The sequence below is a fragment of the Notamacropus eugenii genome, chromosome 3 (assembly GCF_028372415.1).
Source record: "Notamacropus eugenii isolate mMacEug1 chromosome 3, mMacEug1.pri_v2, whole genome shotgun sequence".
Lineage (NCBI taxonomy): Eukaryota > Metazoa > Chordata > Mammalia > Diprotodontia > Macropodidae > Notamacropus > Notamacropus eugenii.
This window is the reverse complement of record NC_092874.1, coordinates 395,708,347-395,734,031: the sequence shown is the minus strand read 5'-3', so window position 1 is coordinate 395,734,031 and position 25,685 is coordinate 395,708,347. Positions and strand designations below refer to the sequence as shown.

Below are 25,685 nucleotides of genomic sequence, written 5' to 3'. Positions count from 1 at the left end.
GTGTGTGTGGGGGTGTATTGTTAGTTGCTCAATCTCCCCACAATCTGTGGGCCTCGGGCTCCAGAAACAGCCGCTGCTGCTGTCTCTACTGCTGTCACAGACTCCTCCACTCCCTTTGCTGCCCTGGGGTTGCCAGACCACTCTACTCTTTCATCCAGGTTCAATAGGTTTTTTCCACTGACGTTCCAATTTGTCCTTGGCATTTTGGGGTTGTGAAGTCTGGAAACTGCCACAGGTGCTACAGTTTCAGTCCCCCTGAGGCCTGCTCAGATTCCATCTGTGGCCCACACTGGATAGTGCTCTGCTCCCAATGCTGCATGATAGATGCTTCCCGTCGACCTTCCAGACTGTCTCGGGCAGGAGATTTGCTTCACTCCATCATTCTGTGGGTTCTGCATCTCCAGAATTTGTTTAGAGTCATTTTTTTTACAGGTATTTGACTGGTCTTGGGGAGAGAACTCCAGCAAGTCTCTGCTTCTATTCTGCCATCTTGGCTCCACCCCCTCTGGTTTAGTTTTTGACAAATTCTAATTCTCCTGAGGCATCTTAGTAGGATTTTGGTAGAGGGAGTACTTTCTGCTTTGTCTTCATGTTCTACCTGGCCAATCAATGGTATATACACCTAGGCCATTTTCCCCTCCACCTCTAGCATAGCCACTTCTTTCCACCTCAAGGAGCCCCCTCCTCACTGATCTGAAGCTCCAGAAACCATGTCCCCAGTTTTTAGGAAAGTTAATCCTCTCATCTTGGCACCTGCCCTAGGGCAGGATTGGTGAATGAGTGAGTGCAAACTAGCCCACAAAATCCACTACATCTACTAACTGATCCCACACCGTGGTTGACCTTCACATCCCATCCAGTCATACACCTAGGCCATCTTGCCATCTGTCTGCTACCTTGCTTCTTTACCCATATCTCTGCTTCCCATATCTTGCTTTGGTAACAGTAATACTATCAATACTACCATTACATCTGGAAAGAGCATTTCACTTGAGTGCTATATCAGTTAGCTCATTATCTCTATGAATTATCACACCAGAACTCCCTTCCCTGGTTACTGCTCCTCTATATATGTTGACTTCCCCTTTTAGAGTGTAAACTCCTCCAGGAGCAGAGACTGTATCACTTTTTAAAAAATTTATTTGTATCTCTATCACTTAATAAGTAAGTGGTTAATAAATGCTTTTTCATTTATTCATTCATTTATTCAGGTGTAGTGAAAAGGTATCATTGATGCTTTCTTATTTTTTTTATTCTGTTCTCTTATCTTTTGAAAATTACTTAGTTTGGTTTTTTCCCTTTAGTCAGACATTACTGTATTAAGACAGTCTTATATTTTTTTCTTAGAAATAATTATCAGATAGTTGTTGGATGTACATTCATGTGTGTAATGAATCAACTAAGAAATGACATTATTTCACTTTGAGTTTTTGTAATTCTGAAAGTTTATCTTCTAATAGTTTTACATTTATTTTAAGAACATTCTACAATTTTTGAAACTTTGAAAAATAACTAACAAAAGCTGTCATAGGTTTGAATTAAAATTAAGCGAATAGTTGTGCTTTAAACTTATAACTAAAAACTTTTTTTTAACATATAAAATATTTTGCAGGAAGCTAACTTATGCCTAAATTTTACATATTATACTTATTGTAAACAAAAGAGTCATGTATTTATTTAGGAATGGCTCATTAAGAAAGTAAACAGGTGTTAATATCAAATAGAGGAATGTGGAGGCCAAAGATTTGGGGTTCCATTTTATGCTGTAATGGAGTGCTTTGTGTGTTAAATTAGGTTATTTTCTCTGCCTACGGTTTCCTAATAGGAAGCCTTGCTTTTGTTAAAGTACTTTGATAACTTCATGTGTACTATTATAATTGTTGAACAATGCTTGTTGTATGCTTTCCCAATTATAAATGATTGAGAAGGTATTTTGCGATTTTTGTTGTTTGTTTTTAACCAGGAATTTACCAAAATGGTACAGGTATTACAAGCATACTGTATCATTTCAACAGGTATTCGAATAAACTGCACCAATCAGATTGGACAAGGAAAACGACAGACTATTTTATGCACAAATGGAAACTCCACGGTAAAGGAAAATATTGGAGCCGTGTTTGGACAGAAGCAGGTAATAATTGCCAAACAAATTGAATTGTAGTTGTGGCAGGTTATTGCCCTTTTGGAATTAATGTTTTCCAGGAAAAATCCTATAATTAAATGTTCTTAAACATTTTCCACTAAGATTAGTCAAACTAGAATCCTTAGTTCTTGCTTGAGAAAACAAAAAGCTATTTTATCCTTTCTTGATATAATGAAAACCATACCCTTCTGCTCCTTTGTCCAGTAACAGGAATGGCCTGAAGTTTAAGTGTATGTCAGGAGTATGACCAGAATTACTTTGTAAGGCTAACAAATCAAATCAAGTTTCCTTGCTTTCCTAATGTAATTTAATTAAACTTAGAGAGGAAGACAGAGGGGAAGAAGTCATATGCCTTATTTCCGGAATTTAGGTTTACTCTATTAGACAATAATAATGAACCTTGATTTCTTTCAGTTGCAAAGCCTCATTCCCTTTGTGCAGCTGCCCCCTAGTGAATCAGTTTGTGAAGAGTATGGTATTAACTATAATGATACACTACATAATCTCTTTAGGTAAGTAAGTGAATAAAGATCTTTGCCTGCATGATTCACTTGGAATTACTTGATGAGGCTTTTTAAGGGAAAATGATGATTTGGAAATTGTACAAAATTGGGAGTGATATTGCTGCTGAGAAGAGAATTTAGGGAAAGTGCTACAAGAAAGAACCCAGATGCTTACCTATAGTTAATATGAACATGAACAGGAATAAAAGGAGTTTCTTTGTTCTGTATAATTTGGTACGTTTTCAGTTTTTCTGCTGATTTTATATCCTTAGTGGAGGTTTTAGGTAATAAATGATCAAAATAATTTTAAAGCACAAAGTCACTATTTTAGCATAGTAGAAAAATATAGGATTGATTTTATAGCATGCTTTATTTCTTTTGGTTAAGTATTTCTGCCTTTCCCCAAACTCAGACTTATTTTTTTTTGAAAATGTTTTATTGATGCCTTGTTCTACATCACAGTGATTTCTGTCTAGAAATATATTAACCATTATCCCTCAGCTCCTTGGAATTGTCTTGTTTTGTTTGTTTTAAATTTAATTTAATTATTTCCAATTAGCAAAAAGGCCTTTTCTCTCCCCTCATCTTACCCTTCGAACAGAAATTCTAAAAAATATACGTAGTCAAGCAGGACAAGTTCCTGCCTTGGACACGTCCAAAAAATTACTCTCTTATTCTACATCTTGAGTCCATCTCTGACATGAAATGGGTAGCAGGCTGCATGGAATCGTGGTTGGTTATTGTGTTGATTGTAATTCTTAAGCCTTTCAAGTTTGAACCTTCCCTTGTAAGAAAGAAAACAGTTAAGTTAATTGATAATCAATGAAGTGACTTCTTCAGCCTGGCTATAACATTCTTCCTTTGTTATGCCTCACTTCTTTGCCAGGAGAAGAGAGACATAAGCAAAATTATATAGTCTAGTTGGGCTGGAAGGACAGAGCTCTCTCTGGATTCTCCTAGTGAGCTATCATGCATTTTTTTTACCAGTCACAGAACACACAATTTATAAGAAAGGTTCAAAGGAAAGACTGGGTGGGGAAGATAATTTGTTTAGTTTTGGTGCTGGTAGTAGCTGAATATGCTCATATGGGTGGAGAGGAAAAGAGATTATTGCTAATTCAAGAGAGGGAACATCTGATAAAACAAGATCCTAGAGAGCTAGGAGGGGATCAAGGACAGAAGCAGAAGGGCTACCCTTGGAAAGCAGGTAGGCTTATTTTTTCCTCTGAGATAGGAGGGAAAGAAGAAATAATGGTTGAAGTTATGGAAGTTTTGAGGTGAAGAGAAGGGAAGTTGAGAGTGAACTTATCAGATGATCTGAATTTTTTCACCAGAGTAGGAGATGAATTTATCTATTGAGATTGACGTGGGACTCAAAAATCATTTAATGTTAAGCTAATGACTTTAATTTCACATTAATGTGTGAAATTCTGTCATTAAACATTTCCTTGGATATTTCTTATTCAAACTCTAATGCCTAGTAAACAGTAACATATTGTGATTAAGTTTATTTTCTGAAGATGAAACGAAGGTCTAGTTCTGGAGGATAGGCTTGAATGAAGTTTTCTGAGCAGCTGGGAGCATTGGGAATGTGAGTGGAGGGCAGTGTACCCTAGAGGAAAATAGGGGAGGTGAGAAGGGAACTGAATAAAAGTTTTATGAGTAAATATGATATAGGATATATAATGGAAATTCCTTGGAATTACTGGAAGCACTGTTTTCTGTTTCTATGAGAGGTAGGAATAGGGTATACCTAAAATATTTCAATAGTATATCACCAGATTGGGGGATTTAGAAGAGGAGAGAGAACAGGAAGAGGGAAAACTTGGAGCTTTAAAAAAACACTTTAAAATTATTGTGCTATTTAGCAACAGTACTTTGCACATAGCAGATGCTTAAAAATATTTAATTAAATATATGTTGACAAATTGCTTTCTCCACTCTGGTTCCAACCCTGATCGAATTAATGTAAAATAGTATTTCAGGTTTCGTTTCCTGTTCTGACCATGGTGCTGGAAGGAGTACAACAGAGAGACAGTTTTTCTTTATCAATCAACGGCCTTGTGACCCTGCAAAGGTAAAATTACTAGCAGCACTGTAATTTAAGTTATCCCTTCCACATTACAGAGGTCAGGAGGTGGCAGCCCCAAGATCTGGAAAATCCCTGTAACATTTTTGGCCCTTCCTTCAAACCAGAGAAGAAGTCTGAATTAATTATGGTTGAAAGATAAAATATGCTGATATTATACAATGCTATATGTATTTCTGAGTTTCCAAACTTTCTGTGTTATCTGCTGGTCTTCATGTGTCATCCGTGGCTACTGCAAAACTCCCCCAGAATTCCCATTTAATTTCTTACAGTAATCCAAGATATGTAGAAACCTCGATGGGGAAAGTCATAATGTGGAAGGGATAACTATCTATTTTAGCCTTTAATTTCCCTTTTTTTCCACACTCAATATTTTGTAGTCACTTTTGATACTCAGAAGTTCTGATTCAGTAAGTTCCCTGTGCACCACCTGTTGGGATTATCCAGAAATTTTACTCCATGTCATCCATTGTAGGCATTTCTGTTCTTCTAGAGATTCACTATAGCAAGTTCTTTGGTATCCTTTTAAAGTTTGCAAAGTACTTTCCCCACAACATCCCTTTGATGGGGGTAAGGCAGTGTCTTATGATTATTTTAGAAATGAGAAGTTTAGGCTAGAGAGGATACGTTCAGTACATATGTACACTACATTGATGTTACAAATATATTTTTATGTGTTACTAATGAAAATTAAAATAGAATTATACTAAACTTAAGGAGACAAATGATCCAGGTGTTCACAACATCTCATTTGAAGCTGAGACTTTAAAGTAGTTTTTAGATCATAGAACTAGAGTTGTAAGGGACTTTAAAGGCCATCCAGTCCATCCCTCTCATTTTATAGGTGAGGAAACTGAGGCGCCAGTAGGTTAATTGACTAGCCCACACTCTTCAAGATTGTAAGCTTGAAAGGTAACAAAAACACATAAAAACAAATCCACACAGTGGCCATATTCAAAAGCATATTTCTCTTTCTACACCTTGCATTCATCCCCTATAAGGAGGTAGGTAACATGCTTTGTCACAGGTCCTCTGAAGAAATAGTTGATCATTTCTTTGATCAGAATTTTTTAAGTCTTTCAAAATTGTTTCTCTTTGCAGTGTTACAATTCTCAAACTATTCTGGTTCTGTTCACTTCTCTCTGGATCAGTACATACTATCCAGTATTCTCTGAAATGATTTTTTTCCCTTTGTTAACTATACATTTGCCACAATTTGTTCAGCCATTCCCAGGCCATCTAAGAAGCAATCTGAGGCACACTCCCTTAAATTATAGTTCTTTCCCCATCCTGCCCCTGCTTGTTTCCCTGTTGAAGTTTGATGTATTTCCTTACCGAACTATATATATTCGTTTTCATTTTTTTTGTCCATTTCAGATGACAGTGAGGTTCACATTCACTCCTTCTTCTATATATATGCTTTTCATTCATCCCACTTATAAGATACAGCAAGTTCTATCCTCCTCTTTCTCCTTTCTATGCCGGTATATGCGTCCTTTTAACCTCGATTCTTCTTCCTTTCTTTAAACCTTCAAGATAGTCCAGCCCAAGGATCTCTGTTGTTCTTATTAACTCCTTCAATACTCTTTGAAGATATTACGATTCTGAAGGGATGCTTGTTTCTTGTCCTCCATATAGGGGACAAGTACTACATCATTATGCAAATCCTTCCAAGTTCTCAAATAAATTTACTTTTCTAGGTTCCTCTGGACTCTTGGGCTTGTATTTCAGAGTTCCTGTTCAGCTTTGACCTTTTCACCAGAAATACCTGAAAGTCCTTTATTCTATTAAAAATCCATTTTTCCCCCTATCAGATTATACTCAGCTGTGCAGGATGAGTTATCTTTCGGTGTATTACCTTTTTGAGTATTGTATTCCAAGATGTCATTGATAGTTGAAGATGCCAGGTCTTTTGTAACCCTGACTTTGATACTTGAACTGCTTCTTTTTGGATGCCTGTAATATTTTTTCTTTGATGTGGGAACTCTGGATTTTGGCTATGATATTCCTAAGACTTTGTCTTTTGGAATTTCTTTTAGGAGGTAATCAGTGGACTTTTTCTATCTTTGTTTTGCTCTCCTGTTCCTGTAGATGTGGGAAATTTTCATTTATTTATACATACATACATACATATGCATGTGTGTGTGTGTGTGTATATTTGGTGCCAATAGATGTGAGAAATTTTCATTTATTTATACATATATGTGTGTACGTATATGTATGTGTCTGCATACATATACATATATATACATAAGTGTGTGTGTGTGTGTGTGTGTGTGTGTGTGTGTGTGTGTGTGTGTGTAGTGCCGATAGATGTGGGAAACTTTCATTTACTTATTTATTTATATTTATGTATTTCTTGAAATTTAGCGTCCAGGATATTTTCACCATTAGTTTCAGGTAATCTTACGATTCTTAAGTTATCTTTTCTGACCTGTTTTTCACGTCAGTTGTTTTTTGATATCTGATATCTTATATTTTCTTCTGTTTTTTGTCTGTAAACTTTGCTCTACTTTTTCTCGCTATGTGGACTCATCAATTACAGACGAGGATACTACAGCCTAGGGGCATGAAGTGCCTTTTAGACAGTCTCCTAGCAAAAATGGAAAACTATAGTGATCAGCTGTTTTGCATTGGCTCTTTTTAAAAGGATTTCTAACCCTCTCTCCAAATAAATCCATAAATCCATAGTCACCAGCTGCAAACAACCCAGATCTTGGACTGTCATTAACACACACAATTCAGATATTAAAGTGGAGGCACCTGTTTATAAATCAGTTTAGAGGCAGCCATGTCATTGTCTCCTGAGGTTTCTCCTGTGGATAATTTGATATATTTTTTTTCTGCCAGAGACTGACTCTTGGTTTTGCCTTACACAATTGCTTCTAATGTTATAAAATGGGGCTGGGGATGGAGAAAGGTAGGGTACTAGCCAGGTGAACCCAAAGCAAATCCATGACATGACTTTCAGTGCTTCTCATTTCTCATAGGCTCATAGATCTGTAGGTGGAAGGTACCAGGGAGGCCTAGACCAACCCCTGCATTTTATACATAAGGAAACTGAGTACCGGGAAAGTTAGGTGAATTGCCCTAAGTCACATGGGTAGTAATCATGAGGTGGGGTTTGAATTCAGGTCGTTGGACTCCAGAGTCTGTGCTTTTTTCATATGTACATAACTCTTTTCCTTCCTCGGAAGAAAAGATTTATGGGCAGGGGTGAGGGACCGAGAGAGGACTATCATGTGAGAAAGAGCTATTCTCCAAGACTGTAGTCTTGACTTTCCACTCTGTACTTGTACTCTCCCTTCCACCTTGCTTTTTGGTTCCCCTTTTATACATTTTCTTTCCCCATTAGAATGTAAGCTCTTTAAGGGCCGAGAAGACAGAGGGTTTTTTTTGTTTTTGTTATGTTTTGTTCTTTCTCTGCTTGTATTTCTAGTATCAGTGCTTAGCACAGTTTCTTGTGCTTAGTAAGGGTTTTTTTTGTTTTTTCAGTTTTCAGTTCCAAATTCTCTCCTTCCTTTTATTCTTCCTCCCCACGTTGAGAAGGCAAGAAATATGATACCAAATATACATATAAAGTCAAATACAAAACACATTTTTGCATTAGCTGTGTTCTGGGGGGAAACAAGGCCAGAAAAATAAGGAAAAAATATGCTTCATTCTATAGTCTGAGTACATTAGCTCTCTAACTGGAGAAGGATGGCATTTCTATTATGAGTCCTTTAGAGTTACAGTGCATCATTGTATAAATCAGTTAGTCTTTTACAGTTGATTATCTTTAGAGTATTGCTGTTACTGTATACAGTATTCAGGTCCTTCTCACTTCACTTTGAATCAATTCATCTAAGTCTTCCCAGGTTTTTCTGAAACCATCCCCTCCATCATTTTTTCCAGCACAGTGGTATTCCAGTTTACTTATATACCATAGCTAGTTTAGCCATTCTTCAGCTGACTGGTATCCCTTTAGTTTCCAATTTTTTGCCACCACAAAATATTATGTACAATGTTTTTGTACATATGGATCCTTTTCCTTTTTCTTCATATTTGGCTTAAATTTTCCTCTCTGAAGTGTTCCTCCATTGGTTTTAGTTATGTCCACTGGGGCAAGGTGAAGGGAATTGGAACCTTCTTCTATACACCTCTCCAAACATTTGAAGGCAGCTTAAATCTTTTCATCAGTATTACAATTTCATTTTTTTTCATCTGATGCTGCTCTGTCATTATCTTCAATTCTTTTACCATTCTGATGGCAGTTCTTTGTAACACACACACACACACACACACACACACACACACACACACACACACACACACACCTCTCCCTGTTAAATTTTTATCTCTTTCCATTTGGCCAATTGTTCTCTCTTATTATGAAATTTTGAGGTCCTAACTCTGTCATACACATATTTAGCATTTTATCTCCCCCTTAGCATTTGTCATCTGCAAATTTTACAAATTTACCATCTGTGCCTTCAGATCACTAACAAAAAATGTTGACTAGCACAAGACCAAGGGACAGATCTCCGTGGCCCTCTCCTAGAGACCACCTTAAGAATGGACACCAGGAGAGGCAGAGCCAAGATGGCAAAGTAAAGGCAGGGACTTGCCTGAACTCTCCCTGAAACCCTTTCAAGAGCCTTTTAAAAATGGCTCTAAATAGATTTTAGAGCAGCAGAACCCACAAAAAGACATAGTGGAACAAATTTCGAGCCCAAGACAACTTGGAAGGTGAGCAGGAAAGGTCTTTCGTACTTGAGTGAGAGAGGAGTACAGTCCAGTGCAAGCTGTGCCAGTATAGCTTTGCCACAGCAAACCAGGAGCAGGTCTTGGGAGAGACTGAATCAGCAGCAGCTGTGGTAACAGCTGCTTCCAGAGCTCTCAGCCCACAGTCAGTAAGGGGATCAAACAGCTGCTCCGAAGGAGATTACAGGGGCCTTTTTGCTAGTATTGAGACAGGACTCTGTTGCTTTGCCCATACTGAGATCCAGGTCACAGTCCTGGGTGGCAGTCCCAGGGTGATGAGGAGCACTAGCATAACAGAGCCTATGGCCACAGTGGAGAAGGAACCCTCCTCGTAGTTCCAGGGAAGGAAAGAGCGTTTGTGGTCGCTTACAGAGCAGAGCACAGACCTGGAGAGTAGTAAACACCTCTCCTTAGATTATACAACCATGGAAGAACTGAAAACTTACTTAGAGGCCCCTAGAAGTGTCTCTGAAAACAGCTGCACAAAACTCCTGAAGCTTGAGACAGTGCTCACTCCTCTCTAGAAACATAACCCTACTTTAACAAAGAGTTAAAAATCAAATAATAGGCTGGGAAAATGAGCAAACAATGTAAAAAAAAAACCTCTGATTATAGAAAGTTACTGTGGTGACAAGGAAGATAAAAACATATACTCAGAAGAAGAAAACAAAGTCAAAGCTTCTACATCCAAAGCCTCCAAGAAAAATATGAACTGATCTCAGGCCATGGAAGAGCTCAAGAAGGATTTTGAAAATCAATTAAGACGCAGAGGAAAAATTGGGAAGAGAAATGAGAGTGGTGCAAGAAAGTCATGAAAAATGAGTCAGTTGCTTGGTAAAGGAGACAAAAAATACTGAAGAAAATAGCACCTTAAGAATGTACACCAGGAGAGGTGAACTAATCTAATGAAGCAATTTGGAACTATGCCCAAAGGGCTATAAAACTGCATACCCTTTGATCCAACAATACCAGTACTAGGTCTGTATCCCAAAGAAATCATAAAAAAGGGGAAAGGACCTACATGCACAAAAATATTTATAGCAGCTCTTTTTGTGGTGGTAAAGAACTGGAAATTGAGGGGATGCTCATCAACTGGGGAATGGCTGAACAAGTTGTGGCATATAAATGTAATGGAGTACTGTTGTTCCATAAGAAATGATGAGCAGGTGGATTTCTGAAAAACCTTGGAAATATTTACATGAACTGATGCTGAGTGAAATGAGCAGAACCAGGAGAACATTGTACACAGTAACAGCAACATTGTGAAATGACTTAGCTCTTCTCAGCAATTCCATGATCTAAGACAGTTCCAAAAGAGTCATGATGGAAAATGCTGTCCCCAGCCAGAGAAAGAACTATGGAATCTGAATGCAGATCAAAGCATACTATTTTTTTTTTATTTTTCTTTCTTATGGTTTTTCCTTGTTCTAATTTTTCTTTCACACCATGACTAATGTAGAAATATGTTTAACCTGATTGTACATGTGTAGCCAATATCAGATTACATTCTGTCTTGGGGAGGAGGAAGGAAGGGAAGGGGAAAATTTTAGAACTCAAAATCTTGTAAAAGTGAATGTTGAAAACTGAAAATAAGTAAAACAAACAAAAAAACCCAATCAGCTCTCAAAAAGTACACATGACATTTTTCAAGTTTGATCTTCATTATTAACAATTTCTCCATCACTTTATTAATTCTAATAATAAAAAAATAAATCAAGGCCTGGGGAAAAAAAAAGAATGGACACTAAACCACTGAAGACTATTCTTTGTATCTGGCCATTCATCAAGTTTGTTATCCTCTAACCCACAATTCTGCAAATCTCTGCATGTTGAGACTAGTACTCTTATAGACTGAATTTACATGCATAATTTTGCACAGCTTAATAATTTTTCAGATGTGTGTGTGTATATGTATATCTATAACTTCTATCTCAGACTAATCTTATAACCTCTAAATGGATTCATGTATGTGTACTTCAGTTTTTAAGTCTCTTCTTTAGCATCTTGGAACTCTGTTAACTATTGTCCATTTCTCAGTAACATTTTAAAATCCACTTACATTTCCAATCAGCTCTGATTCCGCCGTTTTGAATGTCTACTTTTCCTCATATTACTATTCACCCGATCATATGACACAACACCAGAGTTAGCCAGTAGTCTTGTCATATGCTAACATGGAGTATCACATTTATATTCACCTTTATAAATGCCTCATCTACATCAAACTGTATCGGCATCCTACTGAAACATTGGGAAAGATAAAGATCTAGAAACTGATTCATTTAAGTACTCAGCACAGTGGCTGGCATGTGGTAGGTGCTTAATAAATGTTAATTGATTGATTTTTTAGGAATTAGCATTATCACTTTACCTTTCTCGACTCAATTCCTCATGTGTAAAATAAGAACATGGGACTAAGTCAGGGCTTGACAAACTATATGGCCCAGAGGCTGTGTCTGGCCCCCTGTCTGTTTTTACCTGCTGGGAAGCTAAGAATTTTTTTTAACAGTTTAAAAGTTAAATTTTGCAAAACTTTATTATAAAATATAAAAACATTCTTAGTTTGTGGGCCATAAAAAAACCAGGCAACAGGCCAGATTTGTCCTGTGGACTGTACAAAAACAGGTAAGAAGGCTAGATTTGGCCCACAGGATCTAGATGATCTCTAAGGACTCTTCAAACTCTAATATTTTATAGTTCGAAGAGTAAGTGTTGGTTGGCCAGAATTACTACAATGTAAAAGAAAATAGAATATTTATAACTGTTATTAATCTTTGTTCTTTTTATAGGTTTCCAGACTAGTGAATGAAGTCTACCACTTATACAATCGGCACCAGTATCCATTTGTTGTTCTCAACATTTCTGTTGATTCTGGTAAGTGCCAATGTCTGTCAATTCTGTTTCTTTTCCTTTTTGTTCCCACTGCTGTCACCATGGTTCAAGCTCTCACCTTTAATGCTGTAATAACCTTCTAAGTGGTATTCCTGGTTTTATCTTCCCCATTCCCCAATCCATCCTACATCTTGTTGACAGGTTAGTCTTCCTTAAAATGCCACTTTTAATCCCGTCTCTCTCATGTTCAGAAATTCAGTTCACTTTTATTTAACCAACATTAATTATGCTTTCTGTTTTGGGTACCATGCTAAGTACCGGGAGAGGCATAGACAAATAAGACATGGTATGGGCACTCAAGGATCTTACTTCTTAGTAAGAGAGAGAAGGCAAGTAAAAAAATATCTAAAATACAAACTGGAATCTAGCAGCTCCAAGTAACATGTTATGAAGGCAGGACAGATTACTTATAGCTTAGGGAGATCAGTGAAAGTTTCCTGTTCGTTGAATAGAGTAAGTGGCATTTGAACTGGCCCTGGAAAGGTAGAGAGAGTTAATTCCAGACATAGAAAGCAATGTGGGGAAAAAACCAAATAGGAAACTATTCAATAGCTTCCCATTACTTACCAAATAAAATCCAAATTCCTTAGTTTGTTGCTCAAGAACCTTTGCTGTATAGGCCAAAGTTACCTTTCTAGCCTTATTTCACACTAGGGCCCAACTTATACCCTGTGTTCCAGCCAAACTGGATTATGCAGTTTTTTGAGTCTACGAAAGAATTTCCTGCCTTCTCCCTTCCCCCACCTGCATTTCCATCTGTTGAAATCCTTCCAGTTTTTTAGGACCTTTCTACCCCTCTCCATTTCTTTCTGCCCCACCTCTAATTAGAGTTGGGGATCTTTTCCTTCTTTCAACTATGAAATGCTATTCATATATCTCTCCTAAGGCATGTATATTCTTTCTCATACTATTACTGTTTGTGTGTTTGCCATATCCTTTTCCCATCTACCCTCACCCTCCCAAATTATAAGCTCCTTTAGGACAAGGACTCCATTTTACTTGTGTTTTTCTCTCCTTGGTGCCTCATGTCATGGCTTATCCATAGCAGAAAATGAATTATGACTGTTTGTTTAATTGAAGTCCATTAAAGCTTTACTTCAATAAGAAAAAATGAAATGATATAGCTGTAATATGAATGGAAACAACTCACCGTATAACCATGATTAGATGATCACTTTGAAATGAAGTTATTTTATTAGGAAAAGGGAGGCTTTTTAATATTGTAGCCAACGGGGAAACAAGAATATCCAGTAAAGTTTTTAGAAATAAAATGTTTTTCCTGACTGTTAGAAAATGACCTCTGTCCATTTCTGTATTATTTGTCCTGGAGTTGTATAGTTTAAAGTTTTGTATCTTTTAGGCATTTTTAACTGATAAAATGGAGGAATATAATGCCCCCTCATTGTTAAAGTTTAATTAAAAGTATAATAAATGCCTTTGTGTTTTGTTTTTAGAGTGTGTGGATATCAATGTAACCCCAGACAAAAGACAAATTTTATTACAGGAAGAGAAGCTTTTGTTGGCAGTGCTAAAGACGTCTCTAATAGGAATGTTTGATAGTGGTGTTAATAAACTTAGTGTCAACCAGAAGCCAATGTTGGACATTGAAGGTACTGTTTTAAATGCTGTTAAAAATTTTACCTGTTCTGACATACTCCTTATTGTTCCAGGGATAAAGTAGCTCTGTCAAAGGACAAAAATTATTCTTTTTTAATGCATGAGTTAGTTGGATTTTATAATATATGGATATACATTGGACACAAGTTACCTGAAATGCAGTGTATCTGGCAGCCTCTGCACACAGCTCGTTATAGACAAGGAGAGCCAATTGTGTTCATAGAATTGGAAACTGAGGTTTTCAAAGGATGATATTTCCTGAGCAATAAAATCTAGCTTGAGTGTGTGTAAGCAGGGTTTATTGTTATAATGGAATAGAGACAAAGCTAACCTGGTACACATTTATTGATATGACTAATTATTATTTTACTGAATGGTAATTAGGCATAAATGGAAAGCCATTCACTATAATTAGCATCATTTCTTAAATAGTCTTAGTCTAGATATTTCTGGGAGAGACTACTCCTGAAAGAAAAATGATATAGAGAGAAGACGTTATGGGTCACTAACCCCTTCCCTTTTAGGGAGAAAAACTGGCTACTGCTTCTCTATCTCTGTCAGATTTGGTCTTAGGGATCTGAACTACACCTGGCAACCAAGGGCTCTTTTGTTTTAAGTTGTGTCCAAACACTGTTAAATCCTCTTGTTTCCAAGGAAGAGTCCCTGAAGTGGTTCTCTCTTCATCTTTCTTTTAGGTCATGTATTAAAGATGTGTTCAACAGAGATGGAAAAACCCCTTCCAGAAAAGGAGAAGGATCTCATCTCACGACATACTAAAGAAGAAAAAAAAATATTAACTATTGCCAGACTACGAGAAGCATTTTCTCTTCATCATACAACAGAACAGAGTTCTCAGAATCTGAAAACTCGTAAACAACCACAAGACTCTCCAAGACAGAGAAATCCCTGGTCATTTTGTAGCACTCCAAGTCCTGTAAATTCCCCCAAACCGATCTCTGGCAAAGAGTGCAGCAATCAGGAGGAGATGCTGGAGCCAAGCCTATGTAGACGTAGTAGTATGAATCCAAAGCCAGTAGACAGTGACAAAGATTCAGGACACGGTAGCACTTCCACACAGTCTGATGAAGGTTTCAGCACCCCAGAGAGGGGTACCCATGTTGGCAGGGAATGTGTCATGAGTTCACTTGAGGAAGATTACACATTTTCAGAAAAAAGTGTTGAACCTTTTAAGAAATCTCCAGGAACTGACAGGCAGTCTTCAGTCACAGAATGTAGTTTGGAAGAAAAAGGTATTGAGAATGACTTCAGAAATTTGCCTCAACCAAGCAATAACTCCCCACCAAAAGGGAAGCGATTTAAAAAGGAAGCGCCTTCTTTAAATGTCAGTGTTCTCCCAAAGGTGATGAATTCTGAGGACTGTTCTGTATCACAAGTGGATGTAGCTATTAAAGTTACTAAAAAAGAAGTGCCTCTGAATTTCTCCATGAGTTCTTTAACTAAACGGCTGCAGCAGCTGCAACAGCAGGAACAACAAAGGGTGAAGGCACTGAATTACAGAAGATTTAGGGCAAAGATAAGCCCTGGAGAAAATCAGGCTGCAGAAGATGAACTAAGAAAAGAAATAAGGTATTTTTTACCTTAATTGTATTTTCCTATAACCCACTCAAGAGCAAAATAAATTGAGAAATATATATTAAATTGTCACATACTTTGAAGAATTAAGGTATTGATGCTAACTGTTATTATGGTTTTATTCAAATCTGTTCAGCTCCTGGCCATTTGAGATACAAGTGAACTTTTAAGTCTTTGGAACTTGATTCTTTTCCCTCCTTCTGAGAACTCATCCATTATCATCAATTCTGTATCTCTGTTAATTATAGCCCCCAAATCTGTAGGGATAGTCTCTCACATAAGCTCTGGACATTCCCATTTTAATATCTTGCCATTTTAACTTGTCTTCCCTCCTCCTAACAAAAGCAACCCTTTCTCCCATCTTACCTTCTTTGTATGGCCAGATTGTTGTTTATTTAGATCCTTATTTGGAAAATCTCCAACTTCTATTTGCAAGTGCACCTTTCCTAAGATTTAGCAAAAGATCAATACATATTCAGAAATATAATTAGATCCTTCTTAAAGCTCTAATAAAGACCCATTTCCTCCCAAGAGTTTTCTTGGTCTTCTCTGAACTCGAGTTCCATGTATTCTTTTGCCTGTAAGACCTTTCAGTTTAAATGTTATACTGTCACTTCAAATTCTACTCATTTCTCTGCCTTCCCCCTACTAATGACTTTTTCTCTTTATGATACTTTCTTCCAGCTAACCAAGCCTAAGACCTCTAAGCTATCCTTAAATTTCCCTTTCTTCTTGCTTTGCTCTCACAGCTTCATATCAAATCATTTCTCCTGTGCTTATTTCATTCTAAGTTCTATAAACTCTTCCTTGGTAATGCCTCATGTCAGTTCATATCTTTTAGCACCTTAGTTCAAACTTTTATCTCTCCCCTGTTTCTACTGTAGTAGACCCCTAATTGGTCTCCTTCGCTCTCTTTTTTCTTTCTGAATTGGTGGATCTTCTATTTGATTGAATAGAAAATCTCCAACTTCTATTTACAAGTGCACATATCCTAAGATTTTGCAAAAGATCAACACACATTCAGAAATGTAAAAATGTCCTCCTACATAGATTTTTCTGTAGTTCCATTTCAACAACTTTTTTTTTTAGTGAAAACACACAATATCATGTACATTATAAAGCAGAAACAAGTAATGAACTAATTTTTTTAATGATTAATATGAAATGCCTTTTAAAATGCCTAATACATTAGCAGAGCAAATGCTTGCATTGGTCATCCAGAATTGTCTTTCTTGTTCTATCTTTCGAGAAGCAGGAAACACACTTTAGCTTTATCTGGAATCATGGTTGGTCACTGCAGAAGTCTTTCCAAGTTGTTTATCTTAACAATATGTAAACTGGTCTTCTAGCTCTGCTCCCTATGCTCTGCTTCGATTCATACAGCCTTCCCAGGTTTCTCTAAAATATTTCTTGCATCATTTCTTAATGACACAGTAATATTCCATTATATTCATGTATCATCATTTGTTCAGCATTCTCCAGCTGATGGGCACTCCCTCAGTTTCCAGTTTAGGGCTACTACAAAAAGAATTGCTATAAATTTTTTGATCCCTTTGGGGCATAGTCCTAATAAGGGTGCTGACTTTTGGGACATTTCAGAATAGCTAGACCAGGTCACAGCTCCGCCAGCAATGCCTGTTTTCCTAATAGGCCTTCCAGCATTTGTCATTTTCCATTTTTTGTTAACTTTGCTGGTCTGATGAGTATAAGACAGAACTTCAAATAGCATTAACTTACATTTTTCATTAATTTATATTTTTATTAGTGATTTGTAGCATTTTAAAAAATTTTTTAAAAATTATTTTGATTATTTTTTAATTTTTTGAGTTTTGAGTTCCAGATTCTCTCCCACCCCTTTTCCACCCTTTGAGAAGGCAAATAAATGATATCAATAATTATACGTGGGAAATCATGCAAAATATATTTCCATATTAGCCATATTGCAAAATAAGGTGAGAAAATCATACTTTAGCTTATGGAGTTCTTCAGTTCTTTCTCTGGAGGTGAATAGCATTTTTTCATCATGAATCCTTTGAAATTATCTTGAATCACTGTGTTAATCAGAGCAGTCAAGTCTTTCACAGTTGCTCATTATTATAATATTGCTGTTACTGTGCATAGTGATCTCCTGGTGCTTCTTACTTCACTTTGCATCAGTGCATATAGATCTTGTCATATTTTTCTGAAACCAATCCCTCATCATTTCTTATAGCACAGTAGTACTTCATCACAATCATATACCACAAGTTGTTCAGCCTTTCCTCAATTGTTAAGTATCCCCTCAGTTTCCAGTTCTTTGCCACCTATATTTTTGTACATATAGGTCCTTTTCCTTTTTATGTGATCTATTTGGGGTACAGACCTTGTAGTAGTATTCCTGGATTAAAGGGTATGCAGTTTTATAGTCCCTATTGGGCACAGTTCCAGATTGTTCTTCAGAATAGTTGGATCAGTTCACCATTCTGCCAGTGGTTCTTTAATATACCTACTTTTCTTCATCACCTCCAGTATCTGTCACTTCTGATAGGTGTAAGGTAGTATCTCAGAGATGTTTTAATTTGCCTTTCTCTAATCAATAGTGACATAGAGAATTTTTTCATGACTATGAATAGTTTTGATTCCTTCTGAAAACTGCCTGTTCATATCCTTTGACCACCTATCAATTGGGGAATGGCTCTTATTTTTATAAATTTAACTCAGTTCCTTATGTATTTGAGAAATGAGGCCTTTATTAGAGAAACTTACTATAAAATTTTTATTATTGTCTATGGTTCCTTTTGACAAAAGTGTAGTTTCTGATTATCTCCTCTAATTAAGTCCATTTTTGCTTTTACTTTGTCTTTTACACCTCTCTTTTTTATTTCAGTTGAAGCATAATAGATTCTGTTCCAGGCTTTTATTTTAAAACTGTGTGTATCTTTGTGTTTCAAGTATGTCTTTTGCATACAACATATTGTTGGATTCTAGTTTCTAATCCATTCTGCCATCTGTTCCTATTTTGTAGGTTAGCTTGTCCCATTCACATTCTCCGTTATGATTTCAAACTGTGTATTTTCCTCTGTCCTTCTCCCTCTCTTTTTATCCTGTTCCTCCTCAAAAGTCTGTTTTGCCTCTGACTACTGCCTCCTTTTTGGGTTTGGGAAACACAACTGGAGGCTTGTCCTGGTTGAAATTCTAGTAAGTAAACTGTTACTAGCCCCAACGCCTATCAGCTAATTGGAAGGCTCTACAGGTTCAAAGCAAAAGAACTGCAGGCTCCCCCATGGTCTGAGTTCCCTGTCAGCCACTGAGCTGTTGTTGGCTCTTTTCCTACTCCCTGTGAGATATATAACATCAGATCAAGTCTGGCCTGGATCAGCATCCCTACCACAATCTCCTACTCAAAATCCCTGCGATCAAAGGCTCCGTGCAGCTCTCTTGGGTGGACCCCCTCTCAAATGCCTTGAGGTCTGTAACTATTTTCCTATATTGACTTAGGCTGAAAAAAATGACCCATGGTGATTGCTCCTTGGATTTCTCATCACTATTTCTGGTGCTCTTAACTTGATCTTTGATGAAGTAGTTGTGGGACAGAACTGGGCCATAGTGCTTCCTTCTATGCTGTACTCAATTTACTTTTCTTCCTTTAAAAAATGTTTGTGTATATATCCTTTGGTCAATTACCTATCCACATTATTACTTTTTAAAAAGAATATACTTTTTGTATAACTTTTTTCCTTTCATTTAGTTGAATTTTATTTAATATTCAATATTCTTTCTAAATGTACTTATATAAGTTAAGTCCACTTTTGCTTTTGTTAGGCATTGAACCTGCCATTGAAGAAGCAGAAATATTTTGGTATCTGGCAGTATTACTAGTGCAACAAGGAAATTTTTGTTGCTTCAAATTTATTGTACTGTTACAATTCTAACTAGGGTGATTTCTGTGTGCTAAACACAATTGAGAATTTCAGATCATCATCTGCATCTCAGATGATTTTCCTTCACTTCCATTCTCCTTGTCATTCCTTCTAATTACTCTTAATTTTTTTCTTCATTTGCAAATTCTGGAATATTATAAGGTTATTACTATGCATTGATTTTGTCTTTCTTTTGGAGGACTTTCTGTTGTTCTTATTATTACTGCCTCCTTGTTTCTTTCCCTCTGTTAATTCGTCTTGTATAGCACTGCTGGGCTAATCATTTTAAAACACCATTTTCATCACTCCTCTGCTCCGAAACCTTCAATGACTTTCTATGACCAAGAAGATAAAGTGCATACTCATTAATTTTGCATCAGGACCCTTGATAGTCTGGGCCCAGTATACCATTACAGCCTTGTGTCCCATTACTCCCCTATACAAACCCTTTAAATTAATAAACAAATTAATAAATCTGTCTGTTTCATTCCTGAAAAGACCTATGCTTTCCCACGTCCATGCCTTTGATCATGCTGTTCTCTTCACCTCCTCCTTTCTTTATTTTTGCTGTATTATATCATTCTTGGTGTAGTCTGAGTTCCTCTTCCATGAAACTTTTCCAGTGTGCAGTGATTTCTGCTTTCTCAGAACTTATAGTGCTAATTGTCTTTACCACTTATTTGACAAGTCATTAGGTATTGCTTTATGACATTTCTTGAATTGTCATCTAGGGGATTATCTTTGTGTAAACACAAAGTATCTCCCTATTGTTCCTTAAGGGATAGTGACTTTGGCTTATACTTATTCCTGTCATCCATAGCACTTGGCACAGTGCTGGGGATGGAAGCTCAATTCCAGGTGGACAGTCTCGGGCGGGTAAAGGTGGGAACTTCTAAATCTTAGAGTTCTCACGAGGCCCCCCCAGGAAACGACTGGGAATCGAGGTGAACCGAGCTATCTCATGTATTTCCGCCTCTTCCCGTGAGAAACGTGATGGGAGAGAGCTCTCCCCGCCCTCGAGATTGTCCCGGATCTGGGCACACTATTGTTATCTAACAGCAGCACAGTGCCTTGTTCAGGATATATTTGTTAATCTCATATAACTTTAACACATTATTTTAAACTTGAAAAACAAAGTTTTGTTTTAATGATGTTTTGTATCGTGCTAGGTTTTTTTCATCTATCCCTAGAACTGAATTATAAAGTACTTAAGGACAGGGAATTCATTTTATTATTACTACTTCTCATTCAGGAAATACTTGGTTAAAAAAATACAGTGAAGGGGTACAATTAAGTCAGAAATTAGGAATTTTGTGGTATGGTTTACTCTTTCGTGCGTGTTTTCAGATTCATATTTTGAATTACAGCTAACTCTATTTACTCTACTTAGTTGGTTTTATTTAAGGTGGGAGGGTGTTTAAAACTGTAAGACTAATATATGTGTTCTCCCTTTTCTGTGTGCAGCAAAGATATGTTTGCAGAAATGGAGATCATTGGTCAGTTTAACTTGGGGTTTATAATAACCAAGCTGAATGCAGATCTTTTCATAATTGATCAACACGCCACAGATGAGAAATACAACTTTGAGATGTTACAATTGCACACGGTTTTGCAGGGTCAGAGGCTCATAATGTAAGTTCACCAAAATTCTTGATAGACTGACTACAAATGGTATTGGCTCAAGTAGCTTAACAACAGCGTTTCTTTTGTGTTTGAATCAACTAGGCTATTCAGGTGTAATCCTAGCTCTTTTACCCCCTTATTGCATATAAGTGTTAACTGATTTATCAGAAAGCTAATATACACTCTTAAATAATAAACTAATTTTGCTATTCAGAAGTATTATCCAATGACTATTAGAAAAGCTTTTGAATGAAAGAGAATTCATTCAACCCAAAAGCTGAAAATTTTGTTTTCTGAAAGCCCCTACAGTTCAATCTCTTGATTATCAAATCTAACATGATGGATGTTCTCCCAGTTTCCAACTTTTTTCTTTTAAGGAGTTGCCTTTCTCTGATTCTCGTGCCAAATGAAAGTCTGTAATCAATACCTTTACAAGATTTTTTTTGATTAAATATTTATGTTGTTTAATCTACAAGTCTGTCTTTTAGCAAAGTGATACATTCAGATAAATTTTTCTTTAATACAAAGTTAACATATGTATGAGAGACAGAGCGATGATGGTAACAAAGGTTTCCCACCTCTTGGCAGAGAGGTGTGGATTATGTGTACAAGATGTGGCATACATTGGCAGACTTGGCCAATCGATTGACTTGTGTTGCTTAACCATACTTTATTGTTAAGGTTTTTATGGAGTAGAGAAAATCACTCAAAAGTAATAGCAAAATTTTTAAATGTCAGTAAACTTTTTTTTTTTAAAGAAATGAGCTCAGAAGAAAGAAAAAAAGAAATAAGCTCAGAACCAAACAAAAATATATCCTTCAGTATTTAAGTGGATCTGTGATCTTATGGGGTAGAGTCTGAATCATTTTTTAAAAATGTCGTTATATATTGATTCCTTTTTCTATCACCCTCATTTCTGAATATATGCCTCCACAGTCCCCTGCCCAGAAAGCTGTTCTTTTTAACAGAAATTTTTATAAGGGAGCTGTTTCACTTTTGTGTTTGTATTTTTGGCTCTTAGTACAATACCTGGTAGATGGTAGGTGTTAATTTAGAAATTTGGTGTCTATGTGTGTCTTGTTGGTTGGGTTTTACTCCATCAGTACAAGTAAAATGTCATCCGTATCTTCTCATACTGTGCAGTTCTTGTCCATATTCTTCTATAGATCCTTTACAGAGGATCTACCCAGTGTGCTGGAGGCCTTTCTATAAGCTTTTGTAAATTTTGTGGGTACCAACTGCAGTCTACTAGTGGCTGCTGTATTTCTCTCTAATGTTAAAATTTGTTGCTAAGACTTGCATGTGATTTGTTTAAACAATAGTCAGCTCTAGAGACACACCTTACAATTTCCTTTAATGATTTAGGTAATGTTACTAATTTGTAATTTTTCTCCCTAAGCCACCAATGAAATTATTTTTGTTAACGATGATAAAAGCACTTAATATATCATTTGTTATTTTTGTAACATAATATAGTTATATATGTGTGTGTGTATATATATAATATATATATATAATATTTAAAAAGTGCTTCCTGAAGCACTCCCTAAAGAGTGATTTTTAATTTCTTATTTTTGTCACATTTTGCTCAGTTTCACTTTGGATTAACCTCAAAATCATGAAAGCCAAATTTCCTTGGTAACACTTTCATTCAGAGGCAAAACAGGACACGCAGGGACAGTAGGTTAGCAAAATTAGTTTTCTCTACAATTTCTTTCTCTCCAAGAATCCCTTGTGTCTAAGAATCTTTTTTGTCTCACCTTTTCTACCTTGCTTGATTGTAGGGGAAGATATAGCCTCTTATATTAGAACAAGCTATTGTAATATCCAAAATATAATTCATATATTCATAAGGTCATAGGAGAACACAAAAGCCACTGGATTGGTGAAATGTTTTATTGTTGATGGTACAGGCACACAGCTTATCAGAGTGGTGTTTTACTGCTCATAGTAGAGGCAAACAGCTTACTGGAATGATGCACCATTCTTTTGAATCCATTTCATTATATTGTTATATCTTATAACTGAATGTTTAACTTAAAACTATGATTTGAACTTTTTCTCTTTTTTTTTAGACCTCAGACTCTCAATTTAACTGCTGTCAATGAAGCTATACTAATAGAAAATCTGGAAATATTTAGAAAGAATGGTTTTGATTTTATCATTGATGAACTTGGTAAGTTTTTTAATAAGGATCATGGAATCATATTTTCAAGACTGAAGGGATTTTGAGTTATTTCTTTCAACTATATCATTTTATGGATGTAGTTCTAATTCCAGAGATTTATGAATATTTTCCTTTTATTCCTCAAGTATTTAACCATTTTTATTAAACACAATAGTACTTAAAAATTCAAATGTTATCTTAAAATCAATTCTTAAATTTCTATATTCTTTTAGCTCCAGTCACAGAAAGGGTTAAATTGATTTCCTTGCCAACTAGTAAAAACTGGACATTTGGACCACAGGACATAGATGAGATGATCTTCATGTTAAGTGATTGCCCTGGAGTCATGTGCAGACCCTCTCGAGTTAGGCAAATGTTTGCCTCAAGGGCATGTAGGAAATCTGTAAGTAATGAAGAAGAAAGCCTATTTGCTTCTGGGTTTGATGAGATTTAATAACTTTGTTGTGTTTTAAAATGAAATTTGGTGGCTAAGCGTATCTTATTTTTATTATAGCAAAAATCTATTATAAAGTGAGGCCATTCAAATAATGACTCAAGTAGTGTTATATTTTGCCACTCGTTTTATAAATAAGGGTGGTATTACCTTTGCAGATGTTTTAAAAGGAGCTTCGTTGGCAAATGATATATTTGACTGGATTATAACATGCAGTTGGATGGGCTGCCCATTGAATTAACCTATCAGTGATATCTGTCTTGGACAGGCACTGCAAAACTGGGAGCAGGAGAATGGGTTGTCTTGTACTTGGAAAAATTGCATAGTCCTTGCTTCCTGCTGCGAAAGCCAGTTTTTAAAACACTGCCATTTTCCTTGTTCAGCTCTATAGCATGGAATAGCATTTTCTTAGATGAATCAAAATTAGAAGTGACCCGACGGGGAACAGAAGAATGTATCGTGGGTATCCTTAAGATGCAGCATGTCATTGATGATGACATTCTTTAGAAGTCACATAAAATTCTTTTTAGATGTATGTGACTATATATGGAGATGTACTGGCTAAGAAAAAAAAGGGTTAGTAAATGGCACAGCCCAAGTGTTAAATTAAGTGGTATCCATGAAATATTAAGTAACCTAGAAAATGGCCTCCATTGTTTTGGTTAGGTCTCTTAGAAGACTTCTAGAAGGATGTGGACATGAAATACGCAGACTGATAAGGCATAGGTGGATTGTGATGTGTACTGGTAGAATAACTATGCCAGTGAGAATGTGAATCTACTGAAGTCTCTCATTCTTCCCAAAGTCATGGCTATGGGTTACAATGGCTGGTGACATGACCTCTTGATAGGTCATGCTAATTGTCATTTCTCAGGAGAGGGGCAGTTAGGTGGTGTAGTGGATAGAACACCAGTGCAGGAGTCAGGAGGACCTGAGTGCAAATCTCACCTCAGACACTTGACCCTCATTAGCTGTGTGACCTTGGGCAAGTCACTTAACCCCAACTGCCTCTTCGTGGGCCATCTCCAGTCATCCTGATGAATATCTGGTCACTGGATTCAGATGGCTCTGGAGGAGAAGTGAGGCTTGTGACCTGCACAGCCCTCCCTCACTCAAAACAAAGTCAAGTGCAAGTCATGTCAGTATTTCTCTGATGGCATGGTCTTCTTTGGCAATGAAGGATGAACACACATGCACACACACACACACACACACACACACACACATACACACACACACGTATTTCTCAGGAAGGATTTGGAATGAAATTCCTGCTATTTTGGTTGTGGTCATACTAGGGGCAGAGGAAATGGTATGTATGAAGATGTGTGAAAGCAATGGTGTATGTTCTTTATGCCAGAATGCTTAAAAGTCACTCTGTTCCTTTAAAAATCCTTTTTTCTCCTCTTTGATTTTGCTTAGTCTTGCAGTAAGCAGTTCTTACTAGTAAGTACTTTTGTCTTTTAGGGGGAAAGTACATATTCCAAGATTTTCCCTTGTCTTTGGTAGAAGCTGCCTGATACCATGTGATCCTAATTGATTCCTTGATATTTGAACTCTTTCTGAGTACTTGCAGCATATTTTCCTGGGCTTGAAATCTCTAGATATTGGCTATGACATGTCTTGGAGTTTTCATTTTGGAGTTTCTTTCAAAAAAAGTAACCTATAGATTTCTTCTCTTTTCTCTTTACCCTTGGTTCTAAATCTGAGCACTTTTGCTCCAAAAGACTAATGATTACTAAGTTACCAGTCCCTGAAGTTTTTCCTAGGATAGTTCTTTTTGATAGTAGATACCTCACATTTTATATATTTTCTGTTTTTGACTGTTCTAATATTTCTTGTTGTCTCCTGAAATCATTAAATTGTGTTTGCTACATTCTAATTTTTAAGAAATTCAGTATTTGAGTATGGTTTTCCACCTTGTATTCTAAGCTACTTATTCTCCTTCTATTCTAATTC

General features: G+C 36.5%; 1 protein-coding gene across 3 annotated transcripts in view; it reads left to right on the top strand.

Annotated features, from left to right (window-relative positions):
- Positions 1-25,685, top strand: part of PMS2 (PMS1 homolog 2, mismatch repair system component) — a 40,444-nt gene that overhangs the window by 10,528 nt on the left and 4,231 nt on the right. Inside the window, exons 6-15 of one of the 3 annotated variants that reach the window (XR_011964569.1) lie at positions 1,964-2,131; positions 2,558-2,655; positions 4,624-4,723; positions 12,271-12,355; positions 13,828-13,983; positions 14,686-15,577; positions 20,947-21,114; positions 23,181-23,281; positions 23,506-23,675; positions 24,110-24,185. Coding sequence is in view for 2 of the 3 variants with exons in the window: in XM_072597839.1 (XP_072453940.1) it covers positions 1,964-2,131; positions 2,558-2,655; positions 4,624-4,723; positions 12,271-12,355; positions 13,828-13,983; positions 14,686-15,577; positions 20,947-21,114; positions 23,181-23,281; positions 23,506-23,675 (1,938 nt within the window). In the remaining variant the exon portion in view is untranslated. The remainder of the gene's footprint in view (positions 1-1,963; positions 2,132-2,557; positions 2,656-4,623; positions 4,724-12,270; positions 12,356-13,827; positions 13,984-14,685; positions 15,578-20,946; positions 21,115-23,180; positions 23,282-23,505; positions 23,676-24,109; positions 24,186-25,685) is intronic. The other 2 variants (XM_072597840.1, XM_072597839.1) reach the window with 2 other exon arrangements.